Consider the following 22354-nt stretch of genomic DNA (forward strand, 5'->3'; position numbering starts at 1 on the left):
TGGGTAATCCTCACTGGGAGTCTTTCTGTACATTTAAGCAATAACCTCTACTACAAAACACCAAGTTCCAGTTCTGCAACATACAACTCATCCAAAATTGAATCTATTGGTAATTTTGCAATATGGCACAACAGCTCTGGTTAACAGTGAAGCATGAGGTGAAGCTGTGGGTCCTTTTACAGAACTATCACCTATGGGTCAACAGCTAACATTTTTTAAATGTCAACAAAAGTATTTTGTCCATAACAAATATTTCAATACAAGTTTAAGTGCCAGTAATTAGTTTTAATTAGAAATTACATAAAACATGGTAAGGTTTTTGTACATGATGTGTACTGACCAGTGAGCTTTATTTTACAATATTTGTCTCTTACACCATCAAATGTATTTTATTTAATTAATTTTTTTAACGGTCAAACCATACAGATTTGATGGTCATTTTTTAACATAATACTTTAAATTTTGTAGTGATGACTCATTATTGTAAAATGTACAAAACTCAGATTGAGAATTGCAGTTCTTAAATAACCAGCAAGGAAAAGCCAAGTGATTAGCATATTCACTACATACAAAAGCACACTTTTAATTTAATTGTTTGATTTTTATATACATTGCTTTGATTTTTTTAATTATATGAACCTTTAAAATTGGACACTGGTCCTCAAATTGTTTTACAGACATGACATAATATTGTGCATAAATTAATCCCTTATCAAAACAGCATACATTCCAGTTCATTCTTGTAATCTATGAAACTGGTAGGGAGTGTAAACATTAGAGTGACAGAAAAGGGTCTATTAATGCTTTTAAAATCCACCTTGTGTATCCAACAAAAAACAGAATTCTCCTGCTAGTCTGTACTTGAAAACATTTGGTAGAACAGGCAAATCGCAACACTGAACATTTCTGATGTTTCAATTTACATCAAAACAGTATGTATATTTTCATTAATTTATACAATATGTTTCTAGGGCTTAATAAATTGACACCCTGGTAACCACTAATTACTACTCCATCTAGGTCTTAATAGATCTTTACTGAAGAGTCAAAGCTTTGTATTCCGTTAGTTAATGGTGCTCGCACGTTTCACTTACTTGATTTGGCACTTCTAAGCAAGTGAAATACATCGATATTAATGGTTAGCACACTTCAGATTTGTGGAAGTCTGCACCTAAATGCCAAACTTAAGATTTAACGTAAAGGAAAACGGCACCGCACATCTGAATAACCACTTACCAGCAAAAATTACACTCTGCACATACATAAGTTTTGTTTGATGCTTTATACAATGAGAGAAATGTGGCTCTACTGACTTTCTATACCCTTCTTTAAATCAATCCAAAGACACTCCTATGCTAAGTTAGGTGGTGTTAGTTGATACAGAAGGTTAATGTTCTACAGATCTTGCAGAATCATAACTTTTTAAAAAAATAGCGAAGTCCACAGGCTACCTTATTTAGTGTAAACAGCACAGGTAACCAACAACAGACCAGTGTAGACCGTCCTTTTTCCATTTACAATAGAAAAGCACCTGTCCTTTCAAAAGATATTCCCCCTCGCCACATTTGACTCTGACACTGAAAGACAAGCAGTTTTGTTTTGAAAGTTCACGTCCACCGGTGACAGTCAAAGTAATATGTTTTTAATATTTCTCTGCAAAAAAAAAAAAAAAAGTTTTTTTCAAAATCACATGACACAGGGTTCAATCCTCTGTATGGTGTTCCTGTAGTGCTTAGCCATACTTCCATTGAGGCCCATTCTAGTCCTGTGAGCGTAAAATTGAAATCAATAAAAGGATAAGTCCTCTTGAAGGTAGCAAGTAAGAGCAGAGCTCTCAGCATTCCTGTTTCAATCAAATCTTTTCATCTGTCATTTCCAAAAACTGGGCATACACATCCCTTGAGCATTCTCCTTTCTGGTTGAATAAGAATTTGTAGTAGCTGCCATCTGCGCAGATAGCTGGAAGAGGAACAGGTTGTTATTTTATGGTCATTGCATTATTATAGATTGAGGTCTTGGCAGTTAAATATTGAAATACTACAGGAAATCCTGAGGTTGCAGTATAACTTTACTTCCACCAGGGGTCCATGCAGACCAGTTATTAGCCATATTAATACCAATTCAATATTTTACAATTCAGTCACAGTAAAACAGGTGTTAATCCAATTTGCTAGTAGTCTTGTAGTTTTTAAATAGCATAATGATTTTATCAGAAACCTACACAGTCAAATGCAAGTTATATTACACATGTTAGCACCACATATTAAGAAACACGATTAAACTATTCTTCCAAACTGTTGTGCTGCATGTGTAGCACTGCTAATTAGAGATCTCAAAACACAAGTTCACTATTTCAGACAGTTTGCCATACCTATTACTGCATTTTGTTCTGTTCCAAAGGCACAGACGCAGGGAGAGCCTGAGGGAACCTGAAACTTGGAGAAGCTCCATTTGGAGCTGAAATATTTTGGAAGGAAGCTTGCGGATGCCAAACTGCAAAACCGGAAGGGAAGGGAAGGGAAGGGAAGGGGCGGGGCCTTTCCCTTCCCTTCCTTCCCTTCCCCGGGAAGGGGCCTTCCGGGAAGGGAAGGGGCCCCCCACCCCGCCCCACCACCCCCACCCCGCCCGGTCCCCCGAACCTAGTTTAAGCTGCATCAAAACCCCCAAAAAACATTGTTGCATCGTTTGGCCTTGTAACATGAATTTTACTGTTTGAACAAAGTCAGCCGAAAAAGAACATACCGACCCATACACTTAGCAAAGCCTTTTAATACAGCCAATATAAAGGAAAAGAATCAAAAAGTAACACTTCACTACTGCCTTCTTCAGTGTACTGGTTTACTCATGAGAAACAAGTCTGAAGATTCAAGTAAGTACACCTAACTAGTTTCCGAACAAAAAAGTACATTTTATATTTTTTCAAGGACTTAACTCACCTTGACTGTTTGTTTCTTTTTGGGTCCTCTGCTGCAAAGATATGTACCGTGCCATGATCGCTCGATACACAAATTAGAGACGCATCCTGATTAAAATTTATGCTGCACAGAAAAAGAAAGTCTTTTAGAACTTTTACATTCTACACATTTAAAAGAGCAACTGTTATATTTGCAAAATCATCAATCCAAAAACAAAAAAGTTAATCTAGTCTTCAAACAGATTACCTCCCACAGACAGTACAGTAATTAGCATACCTTTACATGAATGTCTTTATTCTTCATACAAAACTGCAAGCAGATTTATTTATTTTGTATTATCCTTCGGGACCTCCAAGTTAAAGCTTATATTAGAACTGAAGTTTAATTTGAGCCTCACACTAGTATTAAACTAATGGTAAAACAGGTTTGGAGTTAAATCATTCACAATTGCCTGCGGTTTGCCCAATATGAAACCCAGTTTTTATATTTAGTCAGAAACACAATCTGGTATTCAATCTGAAAACATCTGTACAACCTAGTATTGAACATTGTTCTACATCCAATTTAAAACTTGACAAGTGTGAAAGAACTAAACATAAAAACAACCAAAACTGTTGATAGCACCATAAAACTAAAAAAAACACACAGTTATTAGATGTAAATGCTTCCAAAAGTCGATGTTTTCAAGAGTAGCTCAAGATTAGACTCAATACCACAGCAATGGGAAAGCAGTAATAAGTATGATCAGTGCCACTAATAATTTCAGGAGAATTTATATGTGGTATAGAAGACTGTGCATCATGTTGGAAGTCCACAGTACACTTGGTTTATAGTGTTGTACACAGTACTGTATACTGTGGTATTGTTTATAGGGTGGAATACAAGAGAGGCACATTACAATCGGGGTATACTCAGGCAAAACAATAAAAAGAAAGCTGGACTCCCATCAGTTTGCTCTTCTCGAACTTAAAATAAAGACACTGCGTACACTAGTGAACAGGTATGGCACAGGCTGTAGATACTAGAAATGTAACACATGTAGTAGGCTTACCAGTAAATACTTGCTGCCTGTGATCCTCTCCTCAGCTCCTGAACGAGGTGCCCCGATGAAGTGTCAAATATCCTTATTAGTGTCCCCTACACAATAAACAAGTGTTTTTATTTAAGGTGACACTGGGTGACTTGAGTTAATTGAAACACATCTTTGACTCTGCTGGATCTTTTTGGAAGCCTTGTCTTTTCACTCTTTGTCGTCCTGGTGATAAACTATACTATCTATGTTTTCAGTGCCCCATCTCTAGAAATTGCAGAACAGCCTTCCACGCTTACTTTCTCTGAAGCAGTAGCGATCCGTGTCCCTTGCAAGTTGAGGGCTATGCAGCTCAAGGCTCCTTCGTGTGCAGGGATATCCACTGGAGGCTTCTCTGTGTTGGCCAAGTCCACTATCTGCACACGTCCTGTGTGAGAGCCAGGGAACGCCAGCAGGGAGTTGTTGCTGTTCGGACATAATACGCAAAGACCTGCCGAGAGAGTGGATACTGAGACTAAATGATTGACAGGCATGAATGACATCAGCTACTCCATTACCTTTAAACAGAACCTTCTCTAGGCAAGATAAATCAATAACAGAGATACCAAATACAAATTAAGACAAGAAGCGAATAACCATAGCTATCATCTGCCTTTTCGTTGTGCATTCTTTTTTTTCACGTTCCTAAACCTTAATGTATTATCTCGAGAATAATAAATGGCAGATAGTTTATTATAATGCTGTAATTCTACCGAGGGGATCTCATGAAAATGAGTGTTTGGATAAGCACGCTGGTGTATTTAGTTGCTTTGTCAGTGATTTGGGTTTCAAGAACGGGTCAAGTTGGGGGAGGGGCACCAATCATTACTGTTACATTAAACCTGTTACTGTTATAAGAGTAAACTTTCAAATCCAGTTTGAAAGCTGCAGACAAATGGATTTCTTTTGTTCTCTATATGCATTCCCTGAGCAGCTATAGCTCAAGCCATTATGTCATCTACCCCATATTATCTTGTGTATTACTGTCAATAATCCACAATATAAAATCATTAGTAAGCGTGTGGAGCTGGACTAAACGACTGACCTTTGGGGTTGTAGCAGGTCTCAAATACATGCAGCTGATGGGGGTTGTGGGTAAAGGTGAAGACTTTTATCATGGAGTCTAGGACCACCACAATCCTGGAACAAACAGACACAGTCACCATCGTTTAGCAAGAACTGAAACCAATACTTCATAGAAGCTAGCTCCCCAATTCCCAAACCTAAAATGGATTTGGGGGAACATACAAGAAATAACCCACAACAGGGTGTGCGGTAAGACAATTCTGGGTGCGTTGTGAGGCACGAGGCCGCAGGCTGAGGCTGTTTTCACAGATGTCAGTAACCGGTATAATTTCACTAGATTGTAAACCAGCATTAGATGGACTAAACGACTTCCGTGTCAGTTTGCACAGTGCCGCAGTTCTTCCCGTCCGCGGCGAGCACAACAGAATTCTATGCCGAACCCGACCTTGTTTAAAAGCCCAATGGTTCAGTCAGCAGTAGGGATGCACGGAATACCGAATCAAAAGATTCGGCCGAATACCGAAGAATTAACTTAAGAACATTTACCTTTTTTTTTTTTTTTTTTTAATGAAAATGCTTTTAGAGCCAGACCACTCTAATTTCGGTGGCTGGGCATCAATGAAGCAATCTAGTTTCTGTCTTTCCATTGAATAAGCACTAGGAACAAATAAATCAGTGTCCGATTCCCTACATAACAGTTTTGATGGTATGTTCAGAATCTGAGTAGGTAGGTAATGTTACTCACAACTTACAATACCAAAAAAAAAAAAAAAAACTGACACATTCTTAAATTGGAGACGAATAAAAATACTGAGCGTTAGTGTGATTCATAATTGTACTGGATGCAGCGCTCCAGAAAAAAGACGGGGGGAGGACGTGATATACTACAGCGTGGTGATTGAAGTTCTGCACTGGAGATAACATAATAGAAAAAAAATATTCATGCATGATAAAAATAGCCAAATTTGGCTGGAAAAATGGCACTCTCATCACTGGGGGAGTAGCCCTCAAGTTCAATGTACAAATAAAACGTGAATCCCAATCATCCGTGTTAGAAAAATCTATATTTTAAGTGGCGTTCCGGTACTTTCAAATTTAGGACTACAACACTGGCCATAACCCACTATTTTCTTTAATGACATTTCAACCTGTGTCACCTGATCCAAGACAGAGATTTTTTTTTTTTTTTTAAGAAAATTACTGTGATGAGTGACCTGAACGATCTCCTTGCGAAAAAACCCACGTTGATTTAAATGCACCGTGTGTGTAACACATATCAAATAGGCTATGAAATAGTTTTAAAAAATATTTTAATAAAACACAGCAGTTCCCAAATGGGTCAACTTGTATTGGCACGTTGCAGTAACGTAAAATTTTATTTACTAAAGCATCTACTGTTCTGTGCACCGATTCTTTTTTTTTTATCTCAGTATAATATCATGAACAAATTTGACAGACAAAGCAACAAAGTACAAAAGTCTACCACAGTTTGCTGCATAACTTTAGTCCATGAAAAGTGTGATGTGACTGCGTTGTTGCATACGGGGGTATGTTTGCATTCAGCAGCTGTGTGTGCGTGTGCCACTAGTAATTTAGGAAGTTGAGAGCTGCGACAGAGTTCAAACGTGTTCTTGTTATTAAATACTGTACTACAGTTACACTTAATACCGGATTCCTGTCTTTTATTTAAAGAAGAGCTGCACATATTGGAGGGATGTATTGAAACAGATGTGCATCTGGGCAGATTTAGGATTTGGATTCAGTTCACCGAATCCTAAGTATTCGGCCAAATCCGAACCCTGCTCAAAAAGCAGGTATTCAGGACGAATCTGAAACCGAATCCTGGATTCGGTGCATCCCTAGTCAGCAGACAGCAGGAGAGATTTTAATTTTGTTTTAAGTATGTTTCTGAAATCGGAGGGTAGTAGTGAGATGTATCTGTTGTGTCGAGTTTAAATATTGCATACTCGCTAGTCAGTTTTATAAGGCGCTATTTAGTTTAATAAGTAGATGCAGCTGCTGCATATACAGTATATTACATGCTGAGTGAGACTTGCATGGTGATTTCTCAGATGGCTTTTGAATAGTGTAACTGCTACTGCTTGCCTCAGTTTTCTTTGTTCTGTTCTCTGACTAAATAAATACAACAGTATATTTGCCATTTTTTCTGTAATTCATAGTAACAGAGTTGGAAAAAAAGAGACGAGTGATTTAAATGTGAGACTGTACATAAGGACCTGCTCACTATTTGAGGATTAAAAAAGAAGCTGATGTAAATGTATATGGAAACTGCATGTCTTGTTCTGAACTGGAATTATCCAGCGCAAAGGCCCCAGGGGTTTCTCATCTGGCTCTGCACCATCACTAGTCCTGACAGTACACTCGCTGCCAGCAGTTGGCTAAATTATTCCAGTATGTTGGTGGCATATATTTGAAAAAGCAACAGCCAAAATACTTTTTATTTTTAAGTGCAGGAGAACATAAACAAAGTTCCTGATACTCTTTCCTGTACTTATATAAATCGAGAGATAGAGAGAAGAAATATTGTTTATTTGGCAAAGTATGCAGTACCATTTCTGTACAAGACTGTGTAGATTTTAAAGTCAGTGATTTCCAAAATGTGTGTTTCTGTACTAACTGTATTCCCGGCCTATGTGTCGGACAACACTGAGACAAGAAATGTATTATTATATTCTGAGGAAACTGGCAAGAATGCAAATACATGTCAAGAGACCCAGTGTAAAGAAAAGTAGGAAACCAAGTCAAGCTGACCTTTTAAACCAACAGACACAGAAATGTTTTGTCCAGGCATTTGTCTGCTTGTCTTGAATAGTTTTAGAGTGAGGGTTTAAGTTATGAAAGAAACAGAAATGTATACTACTATACATAGTAAAGCATGAAATATTTACCGATCTCGCCGTAGCTTCACTGCTTTGACTTCTGTGGAAAATTCAATTTCAATGACTGTCTTCTTTTTCAAATCGTCCCATATCATCACTGTGGAAGAGAAACAGCACATGAGTAATTATAAAGATCTAGAGCTTCACAGCAGTGGAACACCAGATGCTTCAATAAACCATACCTTTATTAGGGGGGTACTTTGGCTTTTTTCCACCTCCAACTAGTGCTAAATAGTTACATCGGAACAGCATTTCAACATGACCAACACCACCCTCCAGGAACTCTGAAAGAAAAGGAAGGTATAAAACCAGGGTTTCCAAAAGATACATTAACTAAATATTATAAATGACAGAATATAGCACGCACTTTAAATGGATGAGATCTTACTATCTAGATAATTGTCTATACTAATCTGTTACAGCTGCACCTGACAGCAGGTTAGAGGTAAAATGGCATTTTTTAATTTTAAACAGAATTAAAATAGAGACAATTTACTGCCATAAATATGATCTACTGTATCAAACCAGTTTATAATCCCTTGATAACCAAACCTGAACTGCACACTGATAAATTTGTACCTTAAATGTGAAATATAATAGATTTGACTGCTAAACATAATATAAAATGTCATGCGTCAAGAATATGTTGGAATCGTAATTTGTCTTCATGGTTACTGCCACTCTCAGCAGGCCACTAGGCATTACACGGATTTGAAACTTTTATACTTTCTGTTATCAAACTGACTAGAGGGAGAGGAGGGAGGTGGCTAAATATAACAGAATGGACTAGACACAAGACATAATTAGGGGGAACAGGCTGCCTATTTTTATTGCAGTAGTAGCTAGCATAAAGGCCTTGACAAATGCATAACAACACGTCTGAACTTTAGCCAGGACAACTACCCGTCACTTTCATAATTAACAGACCAGAAACCAAATGTGCGCACAGCTTATGGCATCAATACCATGCAACAGAGCCTTGCTTGACCTACACCAGTGTACTGCTTCCACTGTGCCTGGGCTTGCAATAAACAGATGCAGTACACTGTATATATTCCACATTGTCAAGCCTCACCGTATTCCACGCTACATCAGGTGGAGCTTGTTAGGACTTGACTATTCAGGGCGTCTGCTGATGTCATGAAACATTTGCTTTAAGAGTAACATGGATTCAGTCATTCAAAATAAATAAAGCTTTCATGCACAATATTTACATTACAAAAAGACGCTTCATGGTTTGTATATCTTCCCGCCCACCCCTCATTTTAATTATACACTGTCAATACCATATGGGCTGGACAACAAAGCATTTTTTTGGCGATACATTTAAATAGGATCAGTATATTTATTAATATATATTCATTATATTATATATATATATATATTATTATATATATATATAGTAGATATATAGGCGTCTTGTATATAAATAGTCAGCTCATCCTTTTAAAAGGGGACCATTAAAGTAAACCTGTTGTACTTCTTGCATATGGATCAGCAGTGCTTACTTTATTCTACATAATAAAAGGGTGAAATTCAATCCTCGTTCTCAAACACTACAACACAGCAGGCTGAAATATTGTTCTGGAGGACTCAAACCTTTACTGAAGTTGTCGATTAAAAATACAGAGCTTACAATACCATTTTTCAACAAAAACAACATCTTTAAGGGTTGCAAAACATTTCCCCACTTTACCTTGTTTTTCTTTTTCTTTCAGTGGATCAGAGTTGTAAACACGGAAGCCGTTTTCCATTCCACAAGCAAAACACCCTGCAACGAGAGGCAAAGAACCAACTGAGCACCCCACACGGTTATCTACCTAAGTAAATACCCAGCCAAGCACAACATCAAAAGGGCTTTTTCTACAGCAGTCTACTGTATTTGTGTGTGTGTGTGTGTGTGTGTATATATTGACCGCCACTGTAAAAGAAAATTATGTTTAAGGCAGGATTACAGAAAATCTCATTAAACTGAGGTAATCATCTCATAATGTTCATGCTCTCCTGTAGTTTCTCAACCATAACTGTACCTTTGAGAATAGCAATTAGTACAGCTTCATTTTCAGAATTGGTGCCACTGTAATGGCATGATCTTGACAAAGCAGTAGTACTCTACTATGTGTCACTGGTAGACTTATTCCATATGTTACAATGCTATGAACCAATGCACACTGGGCACCCACTGCAGTACGTATTATTAACAGAATGAAATATTTGTTCCAAATCCATTGTGTTGGGGAAATTCTTATCGCAAAGACTGTTAAGACTTCTATAAAGGTTTTGATTAAGTTATAAAAAAACAAGGTTGTTTTAATAGTATTTGTGCTTCTAATTTACCAGACACACGGCTTACTTTACCTTAAAAGATGGTATGTTTGGAAAACTGGATATACTCTCCAATTCTGTTCACTGAAGTCAAAAGCAAGTAACAGGAACATTTGACAGGCTATTTTTCCAAGCCTTGGTTTTTACAGAACAATGATGCACTAACTGGTGATGAGCGTGCCATTGTTTGACTAACAGCCAGCTGAAGCTTTAGATACTAAACTGGAAATACCGTGGCAGCCGTGATCACGACAGGAATGCATGGCTATTTACAATAACCCACAGGCAACAGAAAATTCAGTAAACCTAACACAGTACCATGGTGGTCCAAAAAGGTAAAAAAAAAAATTATATATATACCAACCACCACCACAGCACCAAAACCTACTGCTGCTGGACATTTTGTGATAGATACTCTGCTGTCCAAGCTCATCTGACTGAAGATTTATTGTGTTTCTGTCAATCAGTATGCCGAGTTACAAAATACTTTGTTCTGAATTTTATATGTTCAGTTGCTGTAGTTCAGCCGGGTTTTGTTGTGTTACAGCAGCACTACAATTGTGAACTAAATAGCAGCCGAACAAACACATTTTTAGACTCCATGTGTCAAATTAATTTCCTCCATTACAGACAGTTCTCTTAGAGCTCTGCATTCTTTTGTGTGTCCTTGTGTGAAAAGCATCCATACAAACAAATGCAGTCTAGTGATGATAGTACGATTTATATGTAGCATTTTAAATGTAGGATTATTTGGATGCATTTTAACATGCATTGATAATATGAAAGTTATGAACTATATTCATCATAGGCCTTTAAATACTGAATAAACAATAATTTGTGGACTGGATTTATGTTTGTCAATGAAGCAAGCACTGCTTGCTTGTGATCAGTTACAAATCTATCCTGACACGATCAAGTATCATTCTTAGGGAGCTACAGATGGAAAACAAAAAGACATGTGAAGATCATTATCCTAACCCAATAATAACGTGGATACTTTTATTAGTCACTTACTCCAGACAGTTGTTTTTTTTTTTTTTTACCCTTAGATATATAAATAATTTAACCACTGGTAACTGGAAAGCAATAGCATCTGAGTCATTGTTACCAGCGATTTCATTTTACAATTGTTCACAAAGCAGTTAATTACCTCTATCAGAAAAAAAAAAATGGCTGGCCTGCTTATCACATCAGACCGTATTACCTTTTTTCCACTGTACAACGGAACGAAAGTTTAGAATTGTTTTATTTTACGCATTATTTTCTTTACATTAACATGATAAACATCAAGGGTGAGAAATTTGGTAGAATTTTGTGTTTTTGAGTTAAGTGTACAGTACCCGCAGTTTATTCCATTTGCTTCAAATCATCAGAAGTTTGGGCATAAACTTTCTCATTTCTGATGCACGACTCCAAATCTTCCTGAACACTTCTATCTGCCCACAGAGAAACTAGAGCCTGCACTTCCTCAGCGTCCAAAGGCTGTACTTTCCTCTCATCACATTCGCTGCCCGCCTTGTTTGTTTGTCTTTTTGGAAATGCAATGACGAAAATCCTTAACCCTGCCCCTGGCTCAGCTCAGCTCGCGAACGGATTCAGATGTCTTGTGAGGCTGGAGTTTCACGGTTTGGTTCTCACTCGGCTTGACAAATAGCCAGTGGAGAACCACCCATACCCGTACCATACCAAGCCCTCATGGGTCGGATGTGCCACTGGAGAAGGGGTATATGTGACGGCAACCACACCTCCAATAACCTGGGTAGACGGGTGGAGTATCTGGCTTGTTTTAAACCATGTATTAATCTTTGTGTGTCATGGTTTTGGGCCTTTATATTTACAGGAACTGTTGGCACCTTATGTTCCTAAGCATGATTTGTATAAAAAAACATAAAAAAAAAACCAGCTGTCCTGTCAAAAATAAAAAACTATCAAAAAAACAATAAAAAAAAAAAAAAAAAAAAAAACAAAAAAATAAAAAAATAATAGTTGTATGTTTTTTTAGGAAATTATTTTTGTATAACCATTTTTGGCACATTATGTTTTTCAAAGGGCTAGACTTTATATTTACAGGAACTGTTGGCACCTTATGTTCCTAAGCATGATTTGCACAGGACTAAAAACCAGCTGTCCTGTCAAAAGCAGAGGGCTCTACTAACCTCCCAGATGTGGACTAGTATTTATCAAGGAAAGTTGTTTTTGACCATGCTTTCTCAGTAGAGTCCAGTCTAGCGCTTGGTTATTTTGTAATATTGGGTAAATACCCAAACACTCCGTCCGCTTATGGTGACATTTAATTACTTACAATGTCTTTTTCCATGGTTATGTGAAGGGCGTGGGCTTTTTTCATGTTGAGGGTGTTTTCGGTTTGGTTTTCTTTTTGTTATTGCTTGTCCATTTTTATCCCGTTATTGTTAGTGCTCTATTGCTTTGATGTGTATTTAATCACGTCCATTCTTTGCGGTATTTTTTTCCATGGCACTTTTGTGCATGATTTGTAAACAATGAACCGGGTGTAAATAACTAATCTCGTTGTACCTTCTTTTTCAAAGGCTAGAATAACCATTTTTGGCCTTTGAGCGATATGTATTACCACACATATCTTCAAATTTACTGTTAAAAGCATACATTTTTTTTTTAAGAGTTGTCAATTATGTTTTGCATTTTCGCCCATCCCCAACTTGGTTATGCACAATCGTAGCGTTTTACTAAACTGGAGAATCTCAGGACAGATCGTACCAATTTTAACATTATATATTATGGTTTACTGTGAAGGCTGGTATTGCTTTGAGGCGAATATCCTGGAAATGCAATGAATTTTACAGAAGGTACCAATGTCCTGTTAAAAAAAAAAAAAAAAAAAAAAAAAAAAAAAGAGGACCACTGAGAAAATGATCTGGCATAAGAAGAAATGGGCAGTTCACACAGGACAGAATTTCACTGCTGTCAGTAAAACATTCTGAAACTACCTCTTCATGTGGCAATTTCTAAACCCATCGAATCTGGCTCTAGTCGCACATTCAGATCAGTGAATGTTAAAGATTTCTTAGAAGTCGTCTAAAGTCAGGAAGGGCAAGGGCCTTCAGCTGTTCTGCTCCTGCCTTTGAAACTCCATCTCAAGTCCCATCAGGAATGCTTGCGCAGTCGAATCTTAATAACATTTACTTGCATTAGCTTATTTTTGAGCTGGAATGATTCGTTTTTATTGTAAAGCAGCTGGGGAAGCTCCACACGAAGAGCACTGTATACAAACAAAACAATATATAATTATTTTGTTTTCTATCTTTCTTAATGAACACAAAAATAAAGACAGTCCAATTACGCATTTCCACCCGCACCATAAAACTCAATTTCATGCTGTTTCAATATCAACCTCTAGGGCTGTAGCCAGTTTCATTCCAAGTCTACAACACAATCTGAATCTGAAGGTTACACAAAGGTCAAAGATTGTGCCTATGGCGATTTCTAAATTTACCTACCTTCAATATTATGTGACAGCAACTAAACCTGCTACCATACCTCCTATTAACTGTGATACAGGAGGTACAAAATATGACCCCTTTCACAAGACATTACAAACATTCGCCAACATAATGGCTTTCGTACATTCTATGTCCTCAATCAAATATATTGACAAATTAAAAGTGGCATCTTACTTTTACAGAAATGTGTGCATTTCATATTTATCCTTATTGGGTACATTTATCAACCACTGGCTACAGTGTATATATTTATGCTGTACAACAGTTCCCGTTGCAATGTTTCAAGGGTTTTTTAATGGTTACTGTACCGGAAACATCATAATAATGACTTAAAGGCTGCATTTCCAAAAGTTTGCATGTCAGCAGCAATAACAACATGCAGCAATATCTGAGGCAAGGAGGTGTGGCCTAGCGGTTAAGGAAAATCCTGGGTATGATATATGATTCCCTGCTTTGTCAAGCCACTTGACATCCTTGCGCTTCAGTATGAAATGACGGCATGTATACCTTCCTGTTACTGACTTAACTCCCATGGTTAGGGCTGGACCAATGCACTTCCCTTGCACTCAGTCCTAAGATAAGGTACCAGCATTCTGACTAGTAAACCTGACCTCCCAAGCCAGAATAACTCTTTTTCATTCCATTTCATTTTAATATTAACGCTACAATGCATTCGGATGTCTGTTTTTCTGAGTTTAAGAGTAAAACTGGCAACTATGGGTTTGCTTTGAATCCCAGATGAAACTGCACCACCTCTCTCCCTCCTTAGATCCATTGTTGTAATTGGCTGTTCATGTAATTGGCCACCATTAATTCCTCTGTGAAAAACGGCCAAGCAACTAATGATGTTACCCAGCACTGCATTCTTTTAGGCATGTCCAAAAACAACACAAGCTCTTTGTGGTTAAGTTTTCTTCACCACCTGCATTAATTAAAGTTTACACCCTGTAAGGAAAGGTTTGGCAGTATTTCTGAAACAGTCACAGGCTTCAGCTATTCTGTATACCCTGGCCAAGTACAACTATTCACAACACAATCTGGGTATCCAGTACTGACAGCTTCTTTCAGTGCCCTACAGTATGTTCTCATGCTCATCAAGCTGGCTTGGTCTGTACTAGTTACTGTAATGCTGTGATAATAGAAAATCAGCTAATGGATTGTCCTTGCGACCACCAAGACCTATCAAGCAGGCTTACAATCACCTTCCCTCAGTAGGAGTACTGAAACTATTTCATTAGCGTGTGTCACCCCCCCTCAGTACTCCACTGCTGTACAGTAGATTTCTCATGGATTATCATCCACCTTATCCGATCGGAAAGTTGGAGTGTTTCAGAATCTGGATATATAACGACTGATCACCCAATTGTCAGTTTGTACGAACTTAAACTTGTAAATATTTAGAGAGGAGTGCATCCAATCGTGATGAGACCTTCTTTAGCTATTGAGACTAGTATATAGAGAAACATGATGTCTGTCAATCTGCTTTTACTTGCATCACTCTTCAATTGTTACATATACAGGTCTGTGTTTCATAGTCAGCCTCTTTCAAGATACAGCCACGGCAGGTTTAAGCATGTTTATTGACAGATTCAGTACGGTCAGCACTGGGTTGTCTCGACTCTGGATAGTGTTTTTTCATCCCTTTTTATTGCTAGATCTACAAAAATCTTGAAAGGGTATGTTCAGAGGAGTAGATTTTCATAGAAGCCAATAAATAGTGTGAACACTTGCATGACGTTAAATGTAAACATGAGTAAAAGGTGTGTGTTGCTCTCTGAAGCTGCAGATCAATCTGCTTCACGTTATTCCTAGAAACCACTCCTTTGTTTACAAGACATCTCGAGTAAACTGTAATTTTCCATCAAGGTGAGGAGGAATTTATCCAGTGTCCGTAAATCTTGCTTTTGTAGTTATTCCTGTATTTCTAGACATTTATGGAATCGTATAGAAAGGGCTTTATTAATATAATAAATCGGAACAGCATGCTTGGATTGTGTTTCTGAAAGTTGTCTCGAGTCTGCTGTAAAAAACTCTCGATAGAACCCTTCAAGACAAGCAACGTCCACAATAAACAAGTAATGCAATAGCACTCAGGTGTCAGCTATAGAGCTCTTAAATCAAATTAAATGTGGTGGTCATCTCAGATCTGAAGGGTGTTGGTGATTTGAAGAATTCCTCTGTATTGGAGTCATGCTGTACAATTTATTAGATTGTCCTCTCTGGTGTTTCAATAGCAGCAGCATTGGCTGCACTTTCTACCAGGCATCAGACAAGACAAACTGCAGAGTTACAGGAGCTCTTCAAATGAAAAATGGAAAATCACTGGAGCTTCAGCCTGCCACCTGCTAGCAATGCCTCTGCGCACTGGAAAGAGTAATCAGATGCATATTGTCTTAATCCCTTAGCATGATCAGGACTGCGCCTGCACTTTGGTAGTTTGAATCACAATGGGCATGACAGCTGATCTGTGAGGCTTTAATAAGTCAAATTGTTTAATGCTTGGTTGGCAGGTGCTTTAGCAATCAAGGTAAAGTCTGAACAGTTCACAGCAGGTTTTACCTTCACAGTTCACAGCAGTTTACCTTTCTCCCATCAAATCAGTGCTGTCTCTACAACCCTACTGACACACTATTATGGCACTTGGCTATTAATAATGTTAAAACAAACAACTGGAATAACAGTATTATTATTATTATTATTATTATTATTATTATTATTATTATTATTATTATTATTATTATCCCATTAACTGACCAAGTGGAATATCTGTTAACCCCAGCCCCATCCCTTTAACTGACGTTAAATATTAAGCTAAATTATGCCTTGGCACATTTTGGTTGGCTGTGCAAAAAACGAAACAAGCGCACTTCAACATAAAGCCGATAATTACAGGCATTTCGTCTGATTGATTCTGCTCGTCAATTCAAGCAATATACTGTAGCCAATATAGTGTACAGAGAATGAATCTAACATGGTGCAGAACGCATTGTAATTCTCGATTTAGAAAAAAAAAAAAAGGTGCACAAGGAGGATGTGGGTTTGTTTTACCTAGAATATTTAGCGATGCTATTTTAAAACAAATACTGATACATCCTACCCTACCTCGACTGCCCTAGCTTATGCTTAGTCACAAATCACAATACACTGTTAGTTTACACTATCAATACATAATGGAACGGCTAACTTACAAAATTTAACAAATAATCACATTCTTTTATTTTTTACTATTGTTATTTAGGGTTTTGGTACAGCGATTTCTATATTGAAAAGTACCAGTACGCCAATGAATGCAGAGCATCTTATTGTGTATAACTGTGGGCCTCCCGTGTTGAGTGTCTGGTTACAGTAGTTTAAACCAACGCAAATAAAACATTTACTTTTTTTTCCCAATATTTATTACTGTACACAAATTCATAACACGCCTATAAATATGTATATGAGTTTCCCGAAGTTTACTACCGGAAACACCACGAATTAGCGAGAGCTCAACCAGTTTCTGTACATCAAAAGTATGCACATTATAATTTCATCAAAAAGCTTAGCGTAGGCCTAGGGGTCTATAGTGCTATCAGAATTGGCAAACACCCCACAAGACCGAACACGACGTGCAGGAACTGAATAAAATCTGCGACTCACCATTATCCTGGTTAAAGCCAGCGTACAACAGACCATTACCATGAGGATTGGAAGGTAAAAGATTCATGGCGAAGCTTTGTTTTTATTAATTACTGGGGAGTTTCTTTTCAGCTGAGGAGAAACATCCCTCCACTGAGTTCTGTCAGTAAAGACAAAAACACGTACAGTCCTAATCATCCACCTCTTCCTCCCTGGCCAGACTGCGCTGCCGCACGTCGAGCGATGGAGCAAAGAGGGGACTCCACCTTCAACTGCATCGACAGAGCAATCAAACACAACAGGATTTTGAGTCCTGCGTTCCTTTTTGTGCATGCACAGCGATGTTTGATACTTCTGTGTGCATGCACAGCGATGTTTGGTACTTCTGTGTGCATGCACAGCGATGTTTGGGACTTCTGTGTGCATGCACAGCGATGTTTGGGCCTTCTGTATATATATATATATATATATATATATATATATATATATATATATATATATATATATATATATATATATATTTTCAATCTCAAATATCAAATCTGGCCAGTACAATGCACAATGTTTGCACGTTATTATATTAATATTAACTATATCGCAAAAGTATACAGCAGTGTGCAGGATACTGAAGTAGTTTGGAGACTTCTAGTTCTGTAATAAGCTGTAGGAATTCATAATTATTTTATTGCAAACGACTTGAAAATACAGTCGTCTATTCTTATGACTGTGTTTGTTTCCATGCCAGTATTTTCACGGTTTATTAACAATAAAGAGGCGAGGGAGGGGAGGTGTGCAAAAGCGGTGCTTCACATTGTTCGGCGTCTCAGAGAGGTTGTTAGGTAATATACACCACCATACTTTTCATCTGCGGTTGCTATATTGTTCTACGTGCAGCCAATGGACCTGCAGGGCGACTTTGAACAATACAACCCAACAGAGTTTTACCTACACATTCATATCAAAAGATGCTGTGTAACACGAACATCACAGCTAAATGAGTTATTTGTTGATTATTACAATTTCATCCAAGCCTTACAATGTTTCAGTTTTAATGGGGTTTTTATAACCAGCAGTGTGTGTAGCCTGTTGAAAATTGTTATAATGGTTGAGAATTTAAGAAACTTTTATGCTCTTGCTGGTCACTTGCAGTTCCTGGACTTTTCAAAAGGTTAATGTTTACAATACAGTGCGGAAAATGTGAAGGCAGCTGTGGGCAGTGTTTGGAATTTATAAAATACAGTCACACATGTGGAGTAAGGGTGCTATAGAAATTAATTAATAGCACAGCCAGGCACCATGAGATGTTTTTAGTTTTCATTGGAAAGCTTGAGATCACAGTTTTATCTTATGTTAAAGCGATTATTTGGCTATGAATTCCCCGGACCTCGATAGAACGACTTGCACTAAATAAAAAATGAGGGATTGGAAGTTACTTTACTGATCTGCTACCAGACCCCAGCAATAAAATATCATACAACTAACAAGTGGAGTGAATGAATGAATGAAAATGTGTATATGAACACTTTATTTTGTCTTTCTTTTACTTCTAGCCATCATATAATGTATTGTTTATGCTAAGCAAAATGGCTCAGACGCCCAATGCGCACCACTGTATTGTGGACGCTGTAGTTTATTCTAGGAACATGCCATCCGGACACATGAGATCCCAAGCCTGATGTTCCCCAGTGGCCTGTTAATGTAATCCCCTTCCAGGAAAATACAATTCTAATTCCAGTACATTACCCTAACAAAATAATTAGCAGACCATTTGCTTGCAATTTTAGTGTCACAGCATTCCACTGGAGATCCTTTGGTAAGAGGTCCAACTTAATAGGCCAAAAGCATTTCTTGCCACAAAAATGTCTGCAGTTGGGTGTTAGAGATTTCTCCTTTCACAGTATTTCTGGTAGTAAACATTCCATGAAAGCAAAACACAATTTAATAATTAATACAGGTTTTAAAAAGTAAAACTCTAGTTAAAGTTTTATGAGCAGGGTCCACAGTCCTGCTTGGAGATGAAAGGGCAGTGACCTAAATACATAATTACCTGTTTTCCATGAAAAGTCTTTGAGTGCGTCTCTTTCTGTAGCGCTCATCCATGGCCTGTTGTGTACAAAGACTGCATGGTATTGTGCGGTCTGTTATTTACAGCAGTTAACCTTCACTATTAAAATCCTGTCATTGTGAGAAATGATATCTCTGTTGTTCATGGGGACCGGTCACAGTGCTTAGTAATTCAAAGAACTTGCATCAATATTCTTCACCCACGGAGGCCTGCACTTGACATTGTCAAGCGTTCACACCAGGACTTTTGTAGGATAGCAGTCAAAACAGAAGCACAACCTAGACAGAATATAATTTATTATTAAAGGCAGCATGGGAAGCCCTATGGGCTGTTTCAAGTTCTAGTATTGCCTTTGTAATAATAATAATAATAATAATAATAAAAATAATAATAATAATAATAATAATTATAATTATTATTATTATTATTTATTATTATTATTATTATTATTATTATTATTATTATGTACAGTGCAGTATACCTGACTCTTATAATAGGGGTGTGGTTTTTATTGAGTGGCTGTGGTGACATTCGTAAACTAGTAAAATCATAGTAAAGGATGTATGATTTCCGGGCTGATTTTCAAAACTTGGAAAGTGAATTTTGAGTTACTCACTTACTGTATATAAAATTCAAATGAATTTTAACTTGTATTTAATACTCTGTTTTGCTCAGATACACTGTCAAAGTAAATATACACAATTCACTTTTTTAGTTTAAAAGCTTAATTAATGCAGATTTACAAAGTTACAAAAATCAGGCCGATTGTGTGGAATGTATTTTAGTGCTGGTATTTCCGTAGCTTTGTATAATGTTTTCCTCGGTTCTGATTTAAAGTCATCAAGCAATTTTCTGTCAGGGAGTGCAGAGAATTGAATGGTAGTGCAACCTGAGGTATGTCATTTGGGCACAACGTGTTTTCGTAATATACTGATTTCTTTGCAACTTTCTCTTATCTTGATTTTCAACTACTGTAGACTCAAATAGTTTAACATGTTCTCTGTTTATCTACGAAAAATACAGCCAATTGCTAAAATTTTGCTAAGGTACAAGGGAATTATGAACAGATGAACTTATCGTAGTAAAGAATTCAAGTACAGTGGAAAACAATTGGCTATTAATGATTTGAAACATTTATCACAGATGACTGAATTCACCATACTGGTAATATAAGGGGTTTCTGATCTGAGCTGATGAAACCTGTAAGAAAAACAAGTGAGTGAACATGTTCTTTGCTATGGCAAGATACAATTGTAAGGGTCATCGCAGAATCTAAGAATTTTAAACCTTTTACAACGTACTCTATAGAATGAAGCCATGAAATCTAGAAAATTAATGGAGGGTATGCAGGCAACAGACCTGGACTTTATTTAGTTAAGATAACCATGTAAGGAAACAACGCAGACTGAGGGGAAAATATGTGAAAAATAAGTCTTTTCTTGTTTGAAACATTTATTGTTAATAATAGTGATCATAATTTACAAAACACTTTGTAAAAACCCTTTTGTCCATTGCTCCAACTTCACTTTACCACCAATATATTTGGCATCTTCCTTCCTCTTTGCAATCCCTATCACTTTACACTTTAAAAATGAAATATATGATACAAACCAAGCAATAAAGCACAAAAGTATCAAACAACATAATACATATTAAATACACAAAGCAGATTTTCCTGTATATAAATATATGTACAGGTTTCTGGAGCAACCTTTAATTAGGGCTTGTGAGATTCCAAGGAATACTTGAAACAGGCTTAAATGAAAATCCATTTCAATGGTCAGCAAACTTTAATGTAGTTATTTTACAATAAGTATATTGCATCGAAACTCCACCCAAAATTTAAATAGTTTTGATTACACACAATCACTTATTTCCATGTTTAACAAAAAAAAAAAAAAAAAAAGCCTCACATACTTTCCATGTATTTATTTTTAATTCATTAAGAATGGCTCAGACCAAAACCCAAACTAAAAAGAAAAGTCTCTTTACATTCTGTACACCTCCCGGGTAAAGATTTACATCTGCACACCATTACAGTGCATTGTTTTCCCTAATCTACAATATTGATTTAGCAGCAACATTAATCTGAGTGAACCCAGAAAGAGATCCCAACATTCACCATTATTATTTCATCTCCTTTCCATGAAGCCCGGTAATGAAGAGCTTCTGGGGGTCCTTGAATGAAAGGGTTTCAGTCAGTAATTCCCTGTAGTTATTGCTGGGGGCGGGGCTAGGAGATCTTGCAGCTCTTCCTGGCACAGCTCTGTGATGGGCTCTGAGGAGGACCAATCATTTTGGTTTTCTTCAGGCTGTTCCTCTTGTTACCATTGCTGGCAGTGAGGGAATACGAGCGTCCGTGCATCATCCTGGCGTTCAGGCCATTGGCCATGGAGAAAGACTTCAGGTGGCTTTTTAAGGCAACAGGGAGAGGGAGCTTGTCCACCAGGTGAACAGGGGTGCAGGACACTATGGATCGACAGCAGAGGTCCTGAAGGCTCAACACTAGGAGACATACAGGAAAACAATTCTGATTCAAAAAGCGACCCCTGTATGTTAGTTTATCTTTGTGAAATATATATTACCACCAAGATGCTACAAGTGATATGGCATTACCCTTAAGCCTATTATATTTGCAGACATCCTTATGTGTATACTGCTCCACCTACAAGACTGAGACCTCAGCAGAGGTTTGTTTGTATCCTTGGTAGCAGAACAATGATACAACATCTCTTTCCAAATGGAGTCCTGCTTACACTGTACTTATTTTTCCGTCTGGGTATAGCAGTAAGGGGAGTTGCCCAGTCACTCAGCATGCCTTGCTTTTAGCCTTTTGATTAAACCACAAGATAAAACTGTCTGCTATAGATAAAGCACTAGTAACACCGAGATGGACATAAAACACCAGTCTGGTAATATCTTTGGCACAACTGCTGGTATAACATGTTATACTCCTTTCC

The 22354-nt window shown here is 37.4% G+C and overlaps 2 protein-coding genes across 3 annotated transcripts in view; both read right to left on the reverse strand.

Moving 5' to 3' along the window:
• Positions 1–270: 270 nt before the first annotated feature.
• LOC121296092 (WD repeat domain phosphoinositide-interacting protein 3) lies at positions 271–17549 on the reverse strand. Of its 2 annotated transcripts, XM_041221284.1 has the most exons (10): positions 17351–17549; positions 9607–9681; positions 8093–8194; positions 7920–8007; positions 5030–5124; positions 4245–4435; positions 3967–4052; positions 2937–3038; positions 2372–2493; positions 271–1959 (listed from the first exon to the last, which is right to left on the reverse strand). In XM_041221284.1, exons 1-10 carry the CDS (start codon positions 17415–17417, stop codon positions 1853–1855), a joined length of 1035 nt encoding a protein of 344 aa, XP_041077218.1. In that variant the 5' UTR covers positions 17418–17549; the 3' UTR covers positions 271–1852. The 2 variants fall into 2 exon arrangements, with proteins under 2 accessions (XP_041077218.1, XP_041077221.1); XM_041221287.1 differs by lacking the exon at positions 2372–2493.
• A 3208-nt stretch (positions 17550–20757) lies between these two features.
• LOC121296461 (ras-related protein Rab-40B) overlaps positions 20758–22354 on the reverse strand; it is a 46296-nt gene continuing 44699 nt past the window's right edge. The window contains exon 6 of the mRNA XM_041222066.1: positions 20758–21899. Coding sequence (XP_041078000.1) covers positions 21628–21899 — 272 coding nt within the window. The 3' untranslated portion in view covers positions 20758–21627. The remainder of the gene's footprint in view (positions 21900–22354) is intronic.

The sequence above is a fragment of the Polyodon spathula genome, chromosome 21 (assembly GCF_017654505.1).
Source record: "Polyodon spathula isolate WHYD16114869_AA chromosome 21, ASM1765450v1, whole genome shotgun sequence".
NCBI lineage: Eukaryota > Metazoa > Chordata > Actinopteri > Acipenseriformes > Polyodontidae > Polyodon > Polyodon spathula.

What these genes read in the sequence shown, in the direction of transcription:
- LOC121296092 (XM_041221284.1), bottom strand. Translation starts at nt 17,417, where the DNA reads ATGAATCTTTTACCTTCCAATCCTCATGGTAATGGTCTGTTGTACGCT. An exon ending in TCGCTACTGCTTCAGAGAAA is followed by an intron (nt 4,053 to 4,244) that starts GTAAGCGTGGAA and finishes TTTATTGTGTAG; the next exon opens with GGGACACTAATAAGGATATT. An exon ending in CAGGCAGCAAGTATTTACTG is followed by an intron (nt 3,039 to 3,966) that starts GTAAGCCTACTA and finishes TTTTCTGTGCAG; the next exon opens with CATAAATTTTAATCAGGATG.